Here is a 20,713-nt window from a genome sequence, read left to right as displayed (position 1 = left end):
ATGATAACAATTTTTATTGGAAAATGAAATTTATTTTTCGTTGAACAGACAACCAATCAAATTACTCCGAGTCCATTTCTACTTCCCATTGGTCGCAAGTTCATTTTATCGTCTTCCTATATTACCGCCTTTGGCCCATTTAGAGATCAAAAGATTTTTTTTATTCATCTTTCTCTTCTCTTTCACCTTCCTCCTCTTCTTCACCAATCTCTAAAATGAAGAAATAACAAAATACTCATGATTAATACAAAGTCATGTTGGGCACGGAGTCATTCTAAAGCGCTGGATTTATCCGAATTAAAATTCGATTATCACAGCAGGACAGAATGCGTTTTTTAGTTAAATTTGATTAAAAAAATTAATTATAGGTACACTTGTTTTTGATGTTAGAAAATTCTTTTACAAACAAAAAAGTAATACCATAAATTTTGAAAATTTTGTCTACTACAAGTTTATTCAAAAACATATTTAATTTTTAATAATAATGTTTTGACGTGTGTACACTTCAAAGTTTTCTGATCAAAAGCTGTTCATACCTCATTATTTTAGACTGACACAGCAAATTTTCTGTTTTTTAAGAATGCACCATTGTTTTTATTCGATCTTTATTGTTTTCCAACTTTCTCATATATAATGTCGTGAAAAAGATTTCGAACGTGTTTTAAAAGTTCAAACATGGCAAAGCGCGCTATTGTGACGGGTCGAAAAATTCTTTAACACCAAGTACCTAATTTTTACAGTGATAAGATAAACGTAGTAGAGAAGGTATTTTTTTAATGAGTGTTAAGCACGAAAGAACTGTACTTCACTTATTCATCTGATTACTTAAGCTGTCCAAACTTGAGGTAGAAATTATTGAAGAATTGCTAATAATTAATCTTCGTTATTTTAAAAAAGCCGAACTTGAAGTAAAACTTAAACTTACCAATAGCTGTTCCAGGGCAAACCTGCGAAGATACATTGTTTTCTAAATATTTTTTAAACGCACGTCGCTCTTTCTTCGATGGTTTTTTGTAAATAATATTTGGATCATTGCCCAGTTGTCGTAACAATAATTTGACTTTTAAAATTATACCGTCAAATACATAAGGAACTGAAACAGTAGAGTAGTATTAATTATTATTATTTTAATTTTTTTGCCGAATTTTAGATAAACATTTAACTTTCCTGATGTAATTACTTAATAATGTCTGTGGCATAGAAATGATCATTGCTCAAATAAATAAACATTTTTCATTCTAAAAGAACTAAGACAACGGAGCAATTTTGCATTTAGGTAAGTTAGTAAGCAATAATGCCATGATGCAAACTTTCACGGAACACGATCCGTTTTTAAAAGTAGACACCAAATTCTGCTTTATATTTAATGTTATACAATACATTAGTTTTATTTGACCAGTTCATACGAATAATGAGACAATCATGTAAGTTAGGTTTATTTCTAACACGGTGCGGTTTTTTTTAAACAAGTTTAGTAAAGAATATTTTAAAAAAATTAACTACTACAATGTATTAAATAATAAACCATTTTTATAAAACATAACATGTTGCGCGGTGTTTAATATTTTTAACATTTTCGCCATGACCTAACTGAATACGGTCAGCGCCACTCTTGAAGAAACATCCATCATCCTAGAATTAATTCATGATTTGAGATGAGCTAAAGCCTGAGAGAACTTTTAATCAGCAGTTGTAGTTCTTATGTTCCACTTCCAGGTACTGAATGCCCGAATTCAATAACTAATTTGATTATGACCTCTTACAGTTGTAACAGATCATCTCAGGTTCAACATCCCTGCTGTTCAGAAAGTTAACTCCGCCAATTAAAAAGGTCCTTATGTTTAGATTTTAAAGGAATTTACCAACGTTTTTAAAAAGTTATCAATATCTAAACAACAGCTTTACATTCGATATTATGTCGTAAATATAATGTGGTAAATAAAACAAATAACATACCTTTGTACTCATCTTCTAATAAATCAAATTTTTCTACTGAAGTGCCCTTCTCGCCTGAAATTGCTGGACATTCCTTCTCGCTTAGACTTTCGTCATACACTTCGGGGCTCTGATCAATGTTCTCTCTGCGTTCATTTTCTAACTTCTGCGCTGGTTTTTTAATTGTCTCAAGTTCTTTGCTCCCGTATTTCATACAAATTTCCTGATTTGATTTATAAGTTTTATGAGGCGGAGCAGCAATAAGTTTTAGAAGATTATTCAAATTGTACATAGTTTGATAAAAAGGATGAAGATCCTTTGGCATGTAGAACCATTCAGTTTTCGCTTTTTCATATTCTTCTTCTAATTTTACCTTTTGATCCGCCATTTCGGCAATTTGCATTTCATTTCTGGTTTCAAAATATAATTGTATCAAAATTAATTAAGCAAAAAAATATATCACAAACTTCAAAAGGGTTTAAAATAAAAGAATTCGCAAACATAGAATTGTTTAGAGAGTAATTAAATTTGACTCGAGCGTTCATCTGGTTAATACAGATTCTTCGTAAAGACCAGCATACTGAAATAGTTTGTTTAAATGATTTCCAAAGGTGGAAATGTACTTTAATACATTTATTTCCCGCATATCAATAACTTAACTTTTTTTCCAGGGTTTTCTACTACAAGAAAATCTTTAAACATAGTTGTCTGGATTAGGAGTTCATCCTAGTATGATATGAAATTGCAGAGGCAAAAATAATTATTAAATAAGTAAAAATAAAGTAAGTAAAATAATCGCCTACTTTTACAGGCGGAATTTAATGCCCACTAGGACACTCGGTATCTTGGACGGATGAGGAGTTCTTAGTTTATTATTTTTTAACGAACAAATATTAATTTCACGCTCAACTCGAACCCCACTCACCTACTAGACGGCTATTGTGCAACAAACCCATCCCTATTTATTATTTTGTAATGTAAATGAAAAATCTTCAGGATAGTAAATCGATGAAGTTCTTAAGAGAAGTCCTGGCAAATAAAAAAATGTGATCCAGACAAGTTAAGGCACACCATCAAAGGCTATAATTTCCCATTGCAAAAATAATGTATTATACCTATAATAGAATAATGGATTAGCGATAAAATTCGTCCCAAGATAATTTTGTAGACTAGTAATTGAATATGTTAGGTTATTATGACGTGACGGTAATCAGATTTATTCTAAGTGGTTTATACCTAATTCCAAGTAATTGTCCTGGAGATCAACGATGGTTGAGATGCTTTTTTGAGATACATCTGTGAGAACAGAGATCCAAGCATTGACAAGCAATAATAACAACACGTTTCCTGAGTTTTCCTGAGAAGCATATGTTCGGAAAATATTTGTAAATTCGCTAAATTACAAAATACATAATGTAAAACGAATAGTTGCCAAAACTTCCTAAAGAAATTAAAATTTTTTTAAAAATTTGAACCCATTTCATTGTCCTTTTAATTTTCAATTAAAAATGTATAATAATTTTAAATCTTTACCGTACATAATAAAAGTGTCTCTTTAGTTTTGATATAGGATTTAATATTTTGAAAAGATAAAAAACTAGTGATTTTGTTTAAAATCGGAATTGTTAAAACATATTTCTTTCCAATATTTTATGGTTTGTAAACTGTACATTACACTAAAATGACTTTTTTTTTTAATGTTCCAAACAATTTAAAGTAGAGTTCAGGGATGTTCTCGTTTACATGATAATTTCGAGAGTTTTATTACCAATTCTTATAGCAGCAACGCGGTCAAGTTATACAGATTGAAAAGTTAGGTATCAGCGATATTTTTAAAGAGTAAACGTTTAACTCTCGTTGAAACTACAGGAAGAAAAATAACTATTAATGATAATTAAAAATTTCCGTTGAATATTAATTCGTTATATGAATGCTGAACGCTTACTTTTTTGTAGATTCTGGCATTGAATACAATAGACTTTCAAAAGTTTGCTGCAAATATTTTCTCCTTCTTGTATAATTATCTAATAAAAGATTGTTAATTTCAATTTGTTTCAACAAGTAACATTTGTCTTCCAAAATATTTTCAATGCTGTAAAAATTAAAATATTTATTTTTTTATTTATTTATTTATAGCCTGAACATGTAAAAATACAAAAAGCACGTCAAAATATTTCGAGTCTTAATAATACAATAAAGTAAACAAAATTTTGAAAATGCCGGTGATATAAAAACTGTCCGGTAGGACAGTTGTATAAGGGTTGATCGTCAAAAACTGCACGAAAAAGCGTAACGTTGAAAAACACCTAACTATGACAATTTTTTTCTCTTTTTCTATAAAAGATAAAATTCCCAAATTTTCTTTAAAATATAGGGCAAACCCTCCTTTATAGCTGTAATTTTTTTGCAACAACCCAGATCTAATAGGTTTTGAGAAAAAAGTTGCCGAAAATGAGCAAAAACTGCAATTTCAGAAATTGTTGTTGTTCTTGTTGTTGTTCTTGTTGTTGTTGTTGTTGTTGTTGTTGTTGTTGTTGTTGTTACCTTTTTTGTAAACTGCGTAGCGCCTAAAGGCGTGAACCGATTTTCATGAATGAGGTGTCATTCGATTCAGAATTTTATGTAGATGTGCCTTTTGGGGGTCTCGACGCTGTACATCGAATAGGAGAGGAGTTAGCCCTCTTTATGTAAGGCCCCCTCCAAAATTATTATTACTAATTACTCTGTAAATCTTAGCCCGATTTTGAAATAATTTGGTAGGATGATAGAGTTAGGGCTCCTCTACGTAACATTAAAGCGGCGATCAGCTCTTACACTTGTTAAGGGAAAGTATAGCAATCGTTTCAAATTATCGACACGTGAACCGATTGTCATGAATGAAGTGTCATTCGAATCGAAATTTTGTACAGATTTGCACTTTAAAAGTCTGAACGCTGTGCCTCATAAGGAGGGGAGTTTGTGCCCCACCCAAGTAAGGCCCTTTCTAAAACTATTATTACCAATATTTCTATAACGCTTAGTCCGATTTTGATAAAATTCAGCTCGAATAAGTTGTTAAAGCTCCTCTACTTGGCTGTGAAGGGCCATCAAGCTCTTGCACCTACTAAGAGGAAGTACTGCAATCGTTAAAATTATCAATGGGTAAACCTATTTACATTAATGAATTGTAAATCTTTGCCTTTTAGGGAGAAGTACTGTAATCGCAGTTTATTTTTCTTACTCCTCTTAAGAGGAAGTACTGAAATCGCAGTTTAATTTTGCTTTTTACGTACAAATACCTTCCTATTTTATTCAAAACGCTTTCTCAAAAAAATTGTTATTGAGGATGGCAACTATAATCATTCTTTAAAAAGATCTCTCCAATGGTAGTTACAGTTCCGACTTAACACCTTATCAGGTTATAATGATAGAATTGCTTATTCTAAATTTTAAAAAAAATCTGTGAAACAGATAAGTAACTTTGTAAAATAGACAAAAATGAAAATCTATCCAAAAGGTACAAAAATCTCTTTAACAAAAACTTACAGTTTAAAATGTTAAGTATAAGGGTTGATTAAACGCCAAAAGGTACACAAATCAGCTAGTACCCAACATTTCATTCATGCTTAGCTGATATAATTTAAGTAATTTTGCTGCATTAACTTTTTCTTCACATTTTTTTAGAAATTATTAGATGTCACAGACCCTTATGCTGGCTAGATCATTCATAATATTATTTTGTTATAATTATGATAAAATGTATATTATATCTTCGTTTTTAAATATGTACTTTATTTTAACTCCATTTCAAATTATTCTTTGGATTTATCTTTAATATGCCCTTTATTTTTAGTAGTCACATATACATTCATGTTAAAGTAGAGAAAAACAATGTTAGAGTCGGCTACTGTTTAAATTTGAATCACGGATTTAACAGAATATTTCAGTCTTGAATTCGTCTTACCGAAATATTCGTGAGCACAAATAACTCACAGTTAATAACAAGTAGATTATTCAACAATTATTCATTTCTCAATAAATTGTAATTTAATTTAGTCTCCCTAATTTTACTTATAGTAAAATACTGGAATAATTAGCTGCCCTAAGAATATGCATATCTTATTTATTTTATATTACATATATTCAACATTGTGAGAAGAACAGCTACATTGAGAGTGTAATTGAAGAAAACTATATTATTTGCGATAAAGCCAGGTAATTATTACCTATTATTATAAACGTTTGACTACTACATAAAATAACAATTACTTTAATCGAAGAATGAACTTAAACCGACGATTTAAAAAAAAAAATAAAATAAAATAAACAAAATCATTGATGTATGTTGAAATAAGCATTTTTTAAAAAAGGTTTTGAATTTTTTAGCCTCATAATTTTTTTTATTTTTTATAACGTTTTTCTTTTTCACCTGTAATTAATAGTTTGATTATTATAAATAACTAGATATTACAGTCAATCTACAGTGCTACTTGAACAAATATTTTGTAGATGAAAATGGCCAGCATAAGGGTCTGTGACATCTAATAATTTCTAAAAAAATGTGAAGAAAAAGTTAATGCAGCAAAATTACTTAAATTATATCAGCTAAGCATGAATGAAATGTTGGGTACTAGCTGATTTGTGTACCTTTTGGCGTTTAATCAACCCTTATACTTAACATTTTAAACTGTAAGTTTTTGTTAAAGAGTAAATAGATGAGATATAATTTACGAACAGAAACGTCACTGAACTTTAACCTGACAATAATAATAATTATTATTATTATTATACTGTTCCCTTCAGTTCAAAATCTCCAGGTCTCCAGTTTACTTCAGGAAATTATTTTACACTATAAAAACAGTTGGTTATTACACATTTTTTTAAAAATTATCTCAATTTTTTGAATTTCCAACTGTCTTACATACATTCAGTGATATTTTATTAAAGATTCTTATGGAAGCAAGATTCGGAAGTAAATCCGATTTCATTAACCTACTCGAAGGTAAGTAAACATTTTCCTTGCTTCTGATATTATATTGGTGCTGATTTTCTCTGGTTACGACCCCTATACTTCCTTTTTGCCTCAGAGCCAGCCTATATACAGTCGAACCTCGCTTAACGAGCATAATTCGTTCCAGAACCTTACTCGTTAAGCGAAATACTCGTTAAGCGAAACAATTTTTTTCATTTAAATTAAAATAAAAGGGGATAATTGGTTCCATGCAAAAAAAATATTGATAAAATTTTTTTTTATAACATTTATTTCGAAAAAATTATATACATATGTACATATGATGTAATATAATATAAATTACATATATTAATTGAGATAAATATGTACATTCATAATTAATCCTTTTTAATTATAAATTTGTCCAATGTTCCTTGTTTCTGCCGTCGCTTCAAAATGTGACACAGCATTATCATTAAATAAATTTATAGATCGCATAGCCACAGCCTTATTCGGGTGATAGTTTTCTACGTGTGTTGCAACAGTTTCCCATGCTTTCAACATTTCTCTTATTGCGCTGGAAGATTGTTGTTCCTCTGATATTTTCTCCTCTTTGTCTAATAAATTCTCTTCCACCAATTCTTGTTGTGAAATGTGTTGCAACTCAACAAGTTCCTCTGTGGATAGCTCTTGACTATGATCTGCTACAAGCTCATCAATATCATCTTTATCAACTGTCAATCTCATATCCGTGGCCAAAGACACAATTTCATTATCTAGAGATTCCACAGGTTCGGATTCAATCGCCTCAAAACCAGATTCGACGAGGATTTCAGGCCAGAGCTTCTTCCATGCAGAAATTAGAGTTTTTTTGGTAACCCCGTCCCACGCCTTGTCGATTATCTTGAGGGATGTAACAATATGGAAGTGGTATTTCCAAAATTCTCGCAAAGTAAGGTTTGTCTCTTCAGTCACCTCAAAACAATGTTCGAAGAGACCTTTAGTGTACAGTTTCTTAAAGTTGGAAATTACTTGTTGATCCATAGGCTGAAGTAACGGTGTAGTATTAGGAGGCAGATATTGAATTTTGATAAATTGAAATTCGTCAAGAAGATCATTTTGTAGACTTGGAGGATGAGCGGGAGCATTGTCCAGTACAAGCAACGCATGGAGCGGCAGATTCATCTCCAATAAATATTTTTTCACAGAAGGACCAAACACTTCATTTATCCATTCAACAAAAATGTCACGTGTCACCCAAGCCTTGTTATTGGCTTTCCACATTACATTTAGATTGTTCTTGTGGATGTTGCATTTCTTAAAGGCTCGTGGAGTTTCCGAATGATACACCAGCAATGGTTTAATTTTCAAGTCACCGCTTGTATTAGCACAAAACAGCAACGTGAGGCGATCTTTCATGGGCTTGTGGCCGGGTAATGCTTTTTCTTCTTCTGTTATGTAGGTTCGCTTGGGCATTTTCTTCCAAAAGAGACCTGTCTCGTCACAGTTAAAAATTTGTTGTGGCAAGTAACCCTCGGAAATCAAAAGTTTTTTGAAGTCGCTGACGTAGTTCTCAGCTGCCTTCTTATCGGAACTTGCTGCTTCACCGTGCCTCATAACGCTGTGAATGCCGGTTCTTTTTTTGAATTTTTCAAACCACCCACGGCTTGCTTTAAATTCTTTTTCGTCTGTTGACGATCCTGGAGTTTTCGTACGGAGATCAGTGAAAATTAGTTTTGCCTTCTTACAGATTATTTGTTCGGTTATAGTGTCGCCTTGCAATTGTTTTTCATTTATCCAAATGAGAAGTAATCTTTCCAAATCATCAAGGATACGTAACCGCTGCGTAGACATTCTTGTAACGCCCTTTGATGCATCTATCTGTTTGATTTTGTCTTTATTCTTGAGAATAGTGCAAATCGTTGATGTTGATCGATTGTAGGTGCGTGCTAGATCAGCCACACTTACACCATTTTCTCGTTTCTCAATGATTTTACGTTTCAATTCTAACGTTATTTTAATTCTTTTCGAAGCCATTTTGTTAGAGGGATAACAAAATAAACACAATAATTTTGTAAAGTTTTTTCTGAAGCACTCAGTAACACTGACTCTCTCGCGAACTATCACTTCCAAACCGTCTCTCAAAGACTAAAAACTCACTAAAAACTCTACTAAAAACTCACTAAAAACTGACTTCAAAAACTGACTTCTCCAGCTGTGTCTGCCCCTTTTAACTGCGACTGCCCCACTCCGTCTGGTCACGCCGACCGGCCGCTTACTGGCTGAGGAAAACACGTCAGCGAAATGTCATTAGAAAACTATCGTTATGCGAAACATCGCTCGCTATAAGAATCAATTTGTTTTACTCGTTATGCGAATTACTCGTTAAGCGAGGTGCTCGTTATGCGAGGTTCCACTGTATATATATTCAGAGAAGGCATACTCATAATCTGCAATTGTTGAAAAATCGGTCTTCCGCTTTCATAATTTTTTTTTTGCACTCTGAAAATTAAACTTACGACTGGTGTAAATCCCCATGATTCTATCCCAAGTGCCATTGCGATTAAATAATTAGAAGAAAAAAATAAAATCAAAATTAATAGTCAGTTAAAAACTTAATTATAAACTTTATTGTTCATATTTATTATGAACTGGTTAGGGATTATGTTATCATTTAATTTTGAGAAAACGTATAACAATATCCCTAATAAATTATTTTTACAACCGCTGATCATGTGAAAAGGAGTTGAATATCAGTGGAAAATATTTGCACATTATTGCAGTCCATAAGGGCAATGCTGCTGCTAAACTTAAAAAATCATTACTCAGTGATGGAAGTATTTGTTGATTGCAATATTGCCTCGTTTTTTGTTTTTTTTTCGGCAACCATAACTAAAGCATATTGGGCTGTAGCCGACACCCATTTCTTAAAGTTCTCTTGTTTACATGTCGCAGGCAATGTCGGTATTTCTATTTCCTGCTGTGCCCTGTATATGAATCAATTATGGAATTAACTGCACAGGAGCCCCTGGATGTCCTAACTATGAGCGATTTTTTTGTTTTTTACTTCACGAACACTTTGCTTCCAACAATGTTTTCAAACATTTTATGCATCTGCATTGTATTATTTGGCCTAGCACCTTCAGATATTTACTGAATATAATTTCGTTAGAAGTTGTTTACATATCTACAGATGTCAACAGATAGGTGCAATGAGAATATTTTTGTCTTCGTGTTACATTTAGGAATAAATTAAAAAAAGAAAGAAAAATAATGTACATATTTTCTTTTTTAATTCTGATCCTATGAAATAAATTATGGTTTCGCTTTTTTACATATAATGTGTGTGTGCTTTTTCTAATGTTCATTTTGTATGTAAATTTGTTTTTTGCTTAAGCAATCAATGTGCTTAAAATTTTCCTTTTTAAAACAATAATTTACTACAACATTATCTATTTATTAGGTGCCTTAGAAGATAATATCTGCCTTTCTTGCCAGCTTTGTCTTGGAACATCTAGCGCTGTCCGTTGTGCAATTTGTGAGGGAATACTGCATTGGAGTTACTACTGCTTCGTCAAATTTGAGGATGAAATGTTCTGCAAAGATCGTTTTTGGGCAGGTGTTCAAAACAAAAGATTGTTGGATTTTGCAGCAACTGAAAACTGTTTGGGGCAAAATGTACCCACCAAAAAAAGAACTCGTAAGTCAAATTTGGAACCAATGCCCAATTAAAGTTGAAGTGAGGGCATCCAAAAAAAGGCAAGAAATTGGGCTATTGAGGAACGTAATTGTATGTTAGTACATGAAAAGTGTTGAAGTTAGGTAATTTGAAACTGACACTAGAAAGTACTTGGGCATTCGATTCGGTAGTCCAAATATTTTTGTCCGCTTATTGTGATAGCTGTCGATTTCAGAATTTAACATTACAAAAGCAGAAACAAATGAGTTCTGCCAGTTAATTGTATATTTGATTTCGAGAGAAGTAAGCAATGACTTACAAGTTGAGAGCAAGGTTACTACTAAACTATGACAATGTTACTGAATTACCACAGGAAATTGTTAAAATTAATTGTCACTATGGAAAACATCCTTCAAAAAATCTTTGGTACTCTGTGTATGGCCGAAAGAGTAGAAAGATGCTGCACCTGTAATACCACCAAGATAGAAATACTGCATCAAATTGAGGTGGAATGCGGCCAAGTTGAAGCTCTTCCGCAGTCTCTTACAGAACAGACAGTGGAAAAGAAACTTAATATTAGGTGTTTCAACTGCCTATCAGTGGGTAAAACAAGTAAAATCAATTTACTTGGTGGTAATACAGGTGCAGCATCTTTTTACTCAATCTGCTAATTGACCCATTAAATGTAGTAAAACATTTTTTTTTTTATAGGCGGTCCCCGACCGCTAGCTCACACCCGCCCAGATACTACCCACCATTCACAACTCAACCAAGCGTTCACACAACAACCCCTAGCCCTAGCAAAACACCCAAATCCCATCAAAAAATCAACAGTCACAAACAATCGCTAAACACAACAATAACAAAAGTACTATCAAACAATTATACAATTTTAATTAAATAAAAACAAAATACAACCACGCACAAGTAGACACCCCACACACAAAACCTGAAGCCACACACACAACAACAATCAGCCAGCAAGCATCACACCCTAGCCGACCGACCAGATCAACGACATCATCCGCCCACCACCGAGGCCATCCGTCTGTCAAAGGCTACCCGCGCGAAATCCCGGAAAGCCGCATAAGCTGACGCGTTCTCTAATAACAGGGGGAAAACGTCCCCAGCCAGCAAAACGGGAACCCCAGCTTCCGCCACATAATACAGCGCAAATCTTCGTACAGGTCACAGCGCAAGACAACATGCTTCGCCTTCTCCGGATCTCCGCACGCGCAATACGGATTTGTTGCCAAACCCATCTCAAACATTTTAGCGCGTAACATACCATGTCCCGTGACCAGTCGCACAACTGCATATGGCATCTCCGTGAGAACCAGTTGTCTACCTCCGACAGCGACGGGGACGAAACTAAATGTGGTTCTTTCCTTAGTCGAAGCTCGCCTACGATTCCTCCATTCCCGATTCACCTCCTCCTCACTTCGCCATATATCCTCTCGCTAAACCATATTCGATAATCATCAGTCATGTGAGCCACCGAAACTCGTACGGCTCTAACCATGGGTCCCGCACCTCTACTCTTCTTCGCAAAGCACACCGCACTGCGGCTTTAACCACCTCCAAGTCCAACAGATCTTTATATTATTGTCCTAATGGACGAAAAGTGAAACTCTGGTATTCTATTTGTACTTCTATTGAAGCAAAAACTACATAATAAAAGGTGTTCTGTAAAAAGTACACTTCCTAAATTCTTAAATTTGGGAATATTTTAAGAGAATTGGTGGGTTATCTTGGGAACATGAGCCAAGAAAGTGTAGGACACTTTGTGGCTCATTGTCTCAGGCACAATAACAAGTGGGAGCTTTTCGATGATTAGCAAAAAAGTAAGCAATATATTTTACAACAGCCTCTGTTGATTCAGTACTTTTTTGCAACACCTTGTTAGCGTTAAACATTTTTAAGTACATAATTTTCGCAGTTGTAAGGTGATTTGCACCGATATTGATGATTAATATGTAATATTGTACAATTTGTAAATAATTTTCACTGTAAACATTTCGTTTAAATATAATTATTTAATTTATTAAATATATTGTACTATTATTTCTTATGTAAGAAAGGTAGAAACGAACTGACGGACTAAGTTCCCCATAGCCGCTCCCAAGCCCGGTAGAAAAAAGATGAGGGGCCGTCAAGTCTTTTGCAGATATAAAGGCGAAATATGCTCAGGACCAGGACATAGTGAATACGTCCATAAATGAATGTGTTGTTAAATTTTAGTTGCCAGGAAAAAGTTAAGCTGTGAATTTTGTGCATTGCCTGAGAGGTGCTAGCTTTTTTAATAGTAGCTCTAGTTAGTACTTGCTATTTTAAATCAGGTGCAATGCCAGCAGATCGGGCACATTTCTATTTGAATTCAAATTTGGCTAGTGAATTTTAATTTGAAAATTTGGGCTTTTCCTTTGTGGCGCTAGCTTTGTTATTGGTGGCGCATAAGAGCGCAAAGTATTTTTAGCTTTGGTGCAATAATTTTTTACCCAAAATTCAACCAAAGTGCCGCCAAGTGAATGGACCCACTCAAACGGCTGGTCCTTTCACTTATAGTCAAGGACAAAACAAGAATGCGTTAATCAAGTGACCATTCCTTTTTTTCCGCAGTTGGAAATAATTCTCAGAACTCCTTTTGGCCTTATTCAGCCCTGTTAAAGGAATGCTACTAGGATAAGATTAATCTTCTCAGTGAATTGGTGCTTAAGATTTGTTAATGTCCGAATTCAGTTTCTTTCAATTACAACCTATATAAATCACTTACCTTGACAGTATTTCCGAATCTTTTGAAACTCTACAAGCATCCCTTATTTCTTGAAAATAATCTTCCCATTTATTTCTTATAGATTCTAGTAAGGTACTGTATTGTTGGAACTGTTCCGCTTGTTCTTTGAATAAATCAAATTGTTCGACCTAAAAATACGAAGAACGTTCAAGTATATCCAACACCACAAGTATATCCAATCACCTGTATATATCTTTCTATTTATTTGCTTTCTAACGATTAAATAATACATTAGTAAGACGATTGCAGTGTTATAATTATCTTTATTCATTACCTATCTTGATCTGTGGTGCAAAATATACAGTAGTATGAAAATAAAGTTAAAATAAATAAATAAATAATAAAAATATGTTGGATATTGTATTGCATTGGTGTTGTGAAAAGTGACAATCTTAAAGAAGAGCTTCTTCAATAAGAAAATAAATGAATCATGGAGTGAGGATATGTTCAAAAATAAATTAGTTCACCAATAGAAATGTTATCAGTTATTCGGCAATAAAATCTAGATAAGCACAAAGGAACGTTACTAAAGATGGAAAAAAATGGCATAATCAATGAAGCAGACGGACTGGGTTAATTCTACGCTTATTGCAAGTAAACATGATATTTCTCTGAGAATATGTCTTGACCTCTCTAATCAAAATAAAGCCACAAAAAAGGCTTCCTACATTTAGTAAATTCGTACATTCATAGAAAAACTAGCTGGTTCAGAAATATTTAGCACTCTGGATTGTTTCTTTAGCTTCTGGACAATTTCTTTAGATGAACCTTTCCTGGGTACTTTTTGTCCATTTACATAAACCTGGTTGTAAACTCTATATAGATTATCTAATTTTAAATGCGAAAAATACCATAATAACATATTGCGAAAAGTATTTGAAAGTACCTTAGAAAATAATGTATAACTAAATTTAGCTAAAAGTAAATTTGGAGTAACCAAAATATTCTTTCGTGGGCATTACTTCTCGGAGAAGGGAATTGAAATAGACAAAGAAAGAGTGAAAAGCATAACTTCGATGACAAGACTGAAATGCAAAAAAGATTGGAAAAGTCTAATAGGCATGATTACTTATGTTGGTAGGTATGTAGCCAAGTTAAGTGAAAACACTTCTCCACTAAGAAAACTAATCAAAAAAGATAATCTCTTCGTCTGGGACCTGCAACGTCAAATTACACTTTCAGAAATAAAGAAATTATTAATAATTACTAGATCATCTGGAAACCAGTAAGTAAACCATGTACTACTCATCGAAAAATAGAATAGGAGCAGTGCTCCTATTTAGTTAGGTGTAACTAGTAATTGCGTGCAAACGCTTCTAGCAGTAAATTCTTTTTGATTGTTGAATAAACAATTAAAACCGACCTTAAACCTTTGACAGACATTAATAAAAAAACCATTCCACTGATGTTCATCTCGCCTACTAATTGATTCGATATAGATTTACAGTATGTTCTTATAATAAATTTTACATTGCTGATACTCTTTCCAGAGAATAAATTAATTTATTACGCGTCATTAAAGGGGTCTCTTATATTAGTTGCTAAATAATCTTTCTCATACTTGTTTCATTTTTCGAGTTGTACATTTAAAAGAGAATTGCTTCATTTATTAACTTACAGCAGATTTCGGTGGCTTAGGCACTTTGCTCCTAATGCGACTAAACTTTGCTTTAATAGAATCGAAAGTGGAAATTTGTTTAGAAATAACTTCCCATCTTAAGTATGCTGATACTTTTGAAGATTCTTCTAGAGTTTTTGAATCAAATATTGCCCATTTCAACAATTTTAAAATATAAAAAGCAAATTCGGCTCGTAGAAGAACATAAGCTTTGTATCTAGAAATAATTGTATCGAAACATTGACTATCCTGAAAATATGAATCGGTAAAATTTAATGGGAAAACCTTTTTAATAAAAAAATCCAATAATACTTTATTATTTTAACGTCGTAGATCACTTATTAGAGATATTGAAATGAAATACTCACTCTATGCAAGACATCTAATAATTTTTTATAAGCATTTAAAACTATTAATGCTGTTTCTTTTTCTGTTTTTAAGTTTTGAAGATCTACTTCTGCATCTTGGCACGCCTTGATTAATTTATCATCTTTTGATGGTTTCTTTGGCTCATTTGTTTTTTTTAAATCAATCTATACTTAAAAATTTAAAATTGTAAGATTTAACTTCTTGTTTAAAAAAAAAATTGTGTTTACTGATCACATTCGTTACTTGAAATCCTTTTACTTGATACATTTACAAGAACCTTGGCTACAATCAGAGCAAATACAAGAACACTGTCTTCCCACTTTTCAACATGTATGTTAAATAATAATAATAATTATTATTATTATAATAACTAAAATTGAGTGTAGTTTATTTTTGTACTATAACCCGATAGATGTTTCACTTATTAAAGTATAAGGGAAGAAGTAAAATCAAGTTCTTTCAAAATCGTTGTTTTCACTTTAGTTCTTCCAGAAATAGCCTTTAGGCAAATTTGTGCAACTTTGTGCGAATAAATAAGGTAATTTTGTTGTTGACCTGTAAGCTGCCATTGAATAAAATAAAAAGATATTCTGATATTATTTGGAATTTTCAATTACAAATGCTTTTTTTTTTTTACTTTATCCAATCTGGTCAGAATCAAATTAATTTTACGCAGTGGAGATTAATTATTGCTGAATAAGAATAGAGAGTTCAAAAGTTTTTTATAAAGTAAACTGGCTGAACATGTTTGTAAGTAGAATTTGAAGAATTTAAGGATGATCAAGTCCATTTGTTGACGGGACGAGACACAGAAATTGCCTAAAGAAATTGGAAAGGCGGCAGTGTTAAAAAAGTGAAAGTTGAAAGAATAGAGAATATCTGACTTACAACTTAGTTTTTATGGCATAGACGATTGCCAAAATAATTATTCCATCTTAAAATATGTATAAATCTTACAATAAAATAATGAACCTGCTTTCGGTATTAATATTGCCTGGATAAATAAATACATTACTTGAACTAAATAATATTCCTCTTTAAGTTTATTCAGTTTAAAGTTCAGTTTGTCTAAACGTTTTCTTTTCTTAAAGAGCAATCCTTCAATCGTCTCAATTAGCTCCTAAAATCAAAGCATTGTTTATTTGGTGTAGTTCGTAGATATTGTATAAAATTCAAGACTGCTAGGAAAATATTGCTTAAAGAAAAGTTTCATCAAAACGTACCAACATAGGAAATATCATGGAAATTTGGAAGGAATGGAATAGAAGTGGAGGGGACGGCTTAAATTTCAATAAATTTCTGAAAAGTATAGCTTTAGAGGGAAGGCCAGCCAATAAGAGTACCAGCGCCACAAGGATGGTCGCCATTCTATTAGGCAGGAGACTGGAAAAAGACTCTACATGATATAAATTTCAGATGAAAAGAATCTTAATTATCATTAGATTAACAGACAGCAACAACACTCAAAAAGAAATCACTAAGGAGAAATAACCTCCTGTTATTAAGTAACTGTTAAGTTACAGAACCTAGCTAAGCGCTACCGAAATTATTTCTAGTATTGCAAATGCAAGTATTTACTTTTCAAAGTTACTACATCACTGAATTATAGGATTTCCCCTCATTCCTCTAACCGCCTTCAATTGAAGTATATATTGAATTATTGATTCCAATAAGACCTGGACTCTAGAAGGAACAACTTCAACAAAGCCCAAACATAAAGATTCAAAGACATCTCAAATGTATTCAGCAAAGTCAATTTAAAACCTTAAAAGTCAATTAAGTAAAAAAAATTCTCTTATGATCGAGAAATCCTAGAATTACTTACATTCGTTGCTTTTCCCTTGCAAGCACTGTGCACCTCAGGATCTTTGCTCAGTAGCTGGTTGATTGAGTCTGGTTTTGATTGCATCAAATCTTTGGTTATCGCCTGAATTCTTCGATTTTTTTTCGCCAAGAAACGTTTATGGGTTTTGATGCCATCTTTTACAAAGGCAATTTTCATATCTTCCAATTTTTTCTCCAACTCTAGTTTACAAAAAAACAAACAAAAATTTCAAATATAAATTAATTTTTTTTGTAATTTAATTATATTTTGTGGGACAATGCCAGTCCATCCGCTAACTGAACCAAATTCTTTGCCAAGGAAAAGCATAGACATATATTTAAAATTTAAGACAATTTAATTTTTATTATATTTTACTAAGAAGTAAATAATTAATATAATTCGTAAGTAAATTCTGGTAAAGGGGACCTCAGTATTTGAAAAAAAGCAAGATAATAAATATATTTTTTAATTACATTCTGATCTTTACTAAGAAAAAACAACTTCCTCCACATTCTATAAATATTTTGACCGCTAAAAAAATAGGCGCTACTCTAAAAAAATAAAAAAAAATAAAGTTGAAATGAAGGGACTTGAAAGGATATTTCTAGATCAGTCATTTGTTGAGCTTAGCGCCTCCCGTTGCATTTTCATCTGTAGAAAAGAGACTATTTAAGAATTTATACTTAAGTAGAATTACCTGCTAGTTTCTTTGCCTGCTTAACCTTACCGCAAAATGCCTCGGGTTTAATTTGGCTCATATCAAATTTTTTGCCCGACATCGCCATTTTGGACTGTGAGGAAGATCTAAAAATAAAATACTTATTATTATATACATACATAAATATATTATTTATAATGGTAGGGATTAGGTGTAGGTAGTTGAGTCCACTGGAAACCCACGCCGTCAACTCGGGTTCTTCACCAGGTGACTTCTCTTATATTTATGTAGCTAGAAGCCTCTAAAACTCAAAGGAAGTAACGAGGCTACAGTAGAGTAGGCACCGTACATAACAATAAAAAAAGCGAATGACTACAGATGTTGACGTACCTTAAAATAATAAAAATATATTATGAATGTGGGAATGAAAAATCATAATATAGTCAACAAATTTAGTCATCTGACGGATAAGTTTCAGTTTAAAAAAAATTCATTGAGTACTAATTTGTAATAATATTAGAAGTGATTCTAGGAGAGATGGTCAGAAAGTTTAAACCAGCGCAGCCCCAGTGGGTCTTTGTAGAGCACATTTCGAGTTCTGGCTAACCACACTGATGTGTCAGTCGACTACCAACATCTGCTAACCAACACCTGAGAGAGCATCCGATGTAATGGCTTAATTGCAAATCAGTTACGTACTCCCAACGTTATTTTCAGGCAACAAAAAAATTTAGTTTTATCACCTTTTCCTTTATTTTTTCTAATGAATGGCTCTTAAATAACTCGCCCCCAACGCTGACGCTTTTCTCTTATATGACTTACCTAATACGATCAGCGCTCATGAGATCCGTTTTTAGAGTGTTCACGATTTGTGAATGGGCAGATTTTTATGGTCCTGCGACAGATGAAAGATTTTTCTGAAGAAATAAACTTCTGAAATATTGTTAATTTTCTCAATCTGGCTCGAGACATTCTGGAGGAACGTTTCCTGACTTCACTAAGAATAATACAATATTCTTAATAAGTTTTTAAAATACTTTTATGCAACCACTTGGAGTGCATAATTAAAATTAAAATAAAAACCTTTCCTAAATACATTTAAAACCGTCGCATTTTTCAGCAATACCACAGCATGCTTAATTATTATTCTGTCAGTAACTCCGGTTGTCTGAACATGCATCACCTTATCGATTTTAGGTTTTGAGGCGGTAGAAAAAAATAATAAATCATTGTTATAGATTTGAGTCATAGCTTTTAAGTAGGGTTTGAACAGGTCCAAAAAGGCTGGCAACCTCTCAATCTTAATGGAAATACTTAGGTCATTTCACAATCCTGATTAGACCACTCTAACTACAATAGTATTATAGCGATAATTATTTTATGAATGTGTACATTTCAACCTGTAGATATTTACTGAGAAAATCGTTGGTCTTCTGAAAAATACGAATTTCAAAAATACTGAACAAATTAGCACAGAAATAATTTAAAACACTAACATATGGTATCTCTATTTACATATTTTTACAAACATAATTGTAATTCAATTTAATTTTAACTAATATAAACATAACTGTAATCGTGTATCAGTAATTTGATACTTCAATGATAGTCCCGTTCCCTTCTAACTAGGGGTCAGTTAAAATATTGTTGATGAATTTCCACTTTTTAAATAGTAAGAATTATAAATAATAATAATAATAATAATACGAACATAGATTTCATTTTCTTTACGCCTGAAGGAAAAAAAGAAATTAGATCGATTTGTATAATTTTTTTGTTTAGGAGAGTAGAAAAACCTACATCTGCTTAGTGTCGGGTCAGCAGGAGTCCGCGATGATGTGATGTTTAAATAGCCGTTTGCACTTTAATGAAAACTAGTTTCACAAAGATTATTGGAAAAAAACATGTAGTTAAAGAGATTGGAAGTTCAATGCTGGGAAATATCAAATCTTAGGAATTCTCATAAATTCTTTAACCAAACTGTCTGACCAGAGACCTTGAAGTTTCTTAAGGAGCCAATCAGTGCCTTAACAATTTTACGAACTTCATTCAAAACAATATTCCTCAAAACATAAAAAGAATTTTTGTTCACACGTGACTAATCTTAGGAAATTGAATCGTATACCCAGTACAATGTGCTTTGACAACGATCTTTCTAAATACCAAACCCAAGTTACTGATTGACTAATGCGTTTTATTGCTACTTTATTTTTTACTTTCGTTTTATTAAATAATTGTTAAAAACTAAAATGGTTACTTTTCTTTTTGTTCCTTCTCCAAAAATTGACATTTGAGTAAATTAGTAGTGAAAAGTCGGTTACGCAAAATCCCAGTTTTCTGCATTTACACCCCTCTGTTCGGTGTAGGGTTTTATTAAAAACCAAAAAAATCCATATGGTCTTGAAGCTCAATAAATGCGCAACTTTTTCTGAAATTATATGACTCCTTGATTCATTAATCATTGAAAAAATGCAGTTGAAAATTTTAACAAAAATCATAGAGAACGAATTTTTTAGACATTGAAGTAAAAATTTCATTGTTATAAGAAACGTTTTGAAGCTCTGGGTTAAGCAGATTTATAGGAAATTTAATGCTCTTACGTTTGGAATAAGCAGATTTGTTGTAGGTTAAAGGATAAAAAAGTTACGGTCGTTTTTATGGTGAAAAACGCGAATATCGACGAAAAAGTTAAAAATGCAACGGGAGGCGCTAAGCTCAACAAATGACTGATCGAGAAATATCCTTTCAAGTCCCTTCATGGCAACTTGATAGTTTTTTTTTAGAGTAGCGCCTAACTTGAAGTTTCGACCACTCCTCCGAATACACCCTGTGTTATTGACAATTTCTAATATAGTAAATTTAAATCTCTTTTTTAAAAAGAATTATTAAAAACAGAAAGTCGAAA

The 20,713-nt window shown here is 32.5% G+C and overlaps 1 protein-coding gene and 1 long non-coding RNA gene across 5 annotated transcripts; one reads left to right on the top strand and one right to left on the bottom strand.

Moving 5' to 3' along the window:
* Positions 1 to 9: 9 nt before the first annotated feature.
* On the bottom strand, positions 10 to 19,344 carry LOC141449276 (uncharacterized). Of its 4 annotated transcripts, none has more exons than XM_074118528.1 (11): positions 19,209 to 19,344; positions 17,848 to 17,954; positions 17,151 to 17,350; positions 16,341 to 16,445; positions 15,325 to 15,489; positions 14,957 to 15,205; positions 13,318 to 13,466; positions 3,881 to 4,027; positions 1,957 to 2,345; positions 926 to 1,093; positions 10 to 210 (listed from the first exon to the last, which is right to left on the bottom strand). In XM_074118528.1, the coding sequence occupies exons 2-11, from the start codon at positions 17,933 to 17,935 to the stop codon at positions 161 to 163; spliced, it is 1,710 nt and encodes a 569-aa protein (XP_073974629.1). In that variant the 5' UTR covers positions 17,936 to 17,954; positions 19,209 to 19,344; the 3' UTR covers positions 10 to 160. The 4 variants fall into 4 exon arrangements, with proteins under 4 accessions (XP_073974629.1, XP_073974631.1, XP_073974630.1 ...); XM_074118530.1 differs by having other exon boundaries at positions 19,223 to 19,337; XM_074118529.1 differs by having other exon boundaries at positions 19,201 to 19,312.
* Positions 6,085 to 12,593, top strand: LOC141449273 (uncharacterized). Its single transcript, XR_012455427.1, has 2 exons — positions 6,085 to 6,916; positions 10,329 to 12,593. It is a non-coding gene; the product is annotated as an uncharacterized lncRNA (long non-coding RNA).
* Positions 19,345 to 20,713: the final 1,369 nt, after the last annotated feature.

This window comes from Rhodnius prolixus, unplaced genomic scaffold, assembly GCF_049639745.1.
Source record: "Rhodnius prolixus isolate KJV_2025 unplaced genomic scaffold, Rpr scaffold_2, whole genome shotgun sequence".
In the NCBI taxonomy this organism is placed as follows: Eukaryota; Metazoa; Arthropoda; class Insecta; order Hemiptera; family Reduviidae; genus Rhodnius; species Rhodnius prolixus.
The sequence above is the reverse complement of the archived record's forward strand: the minus strand, read 5'-3'. Positions and strand labels throughout refer to the sequence as shown.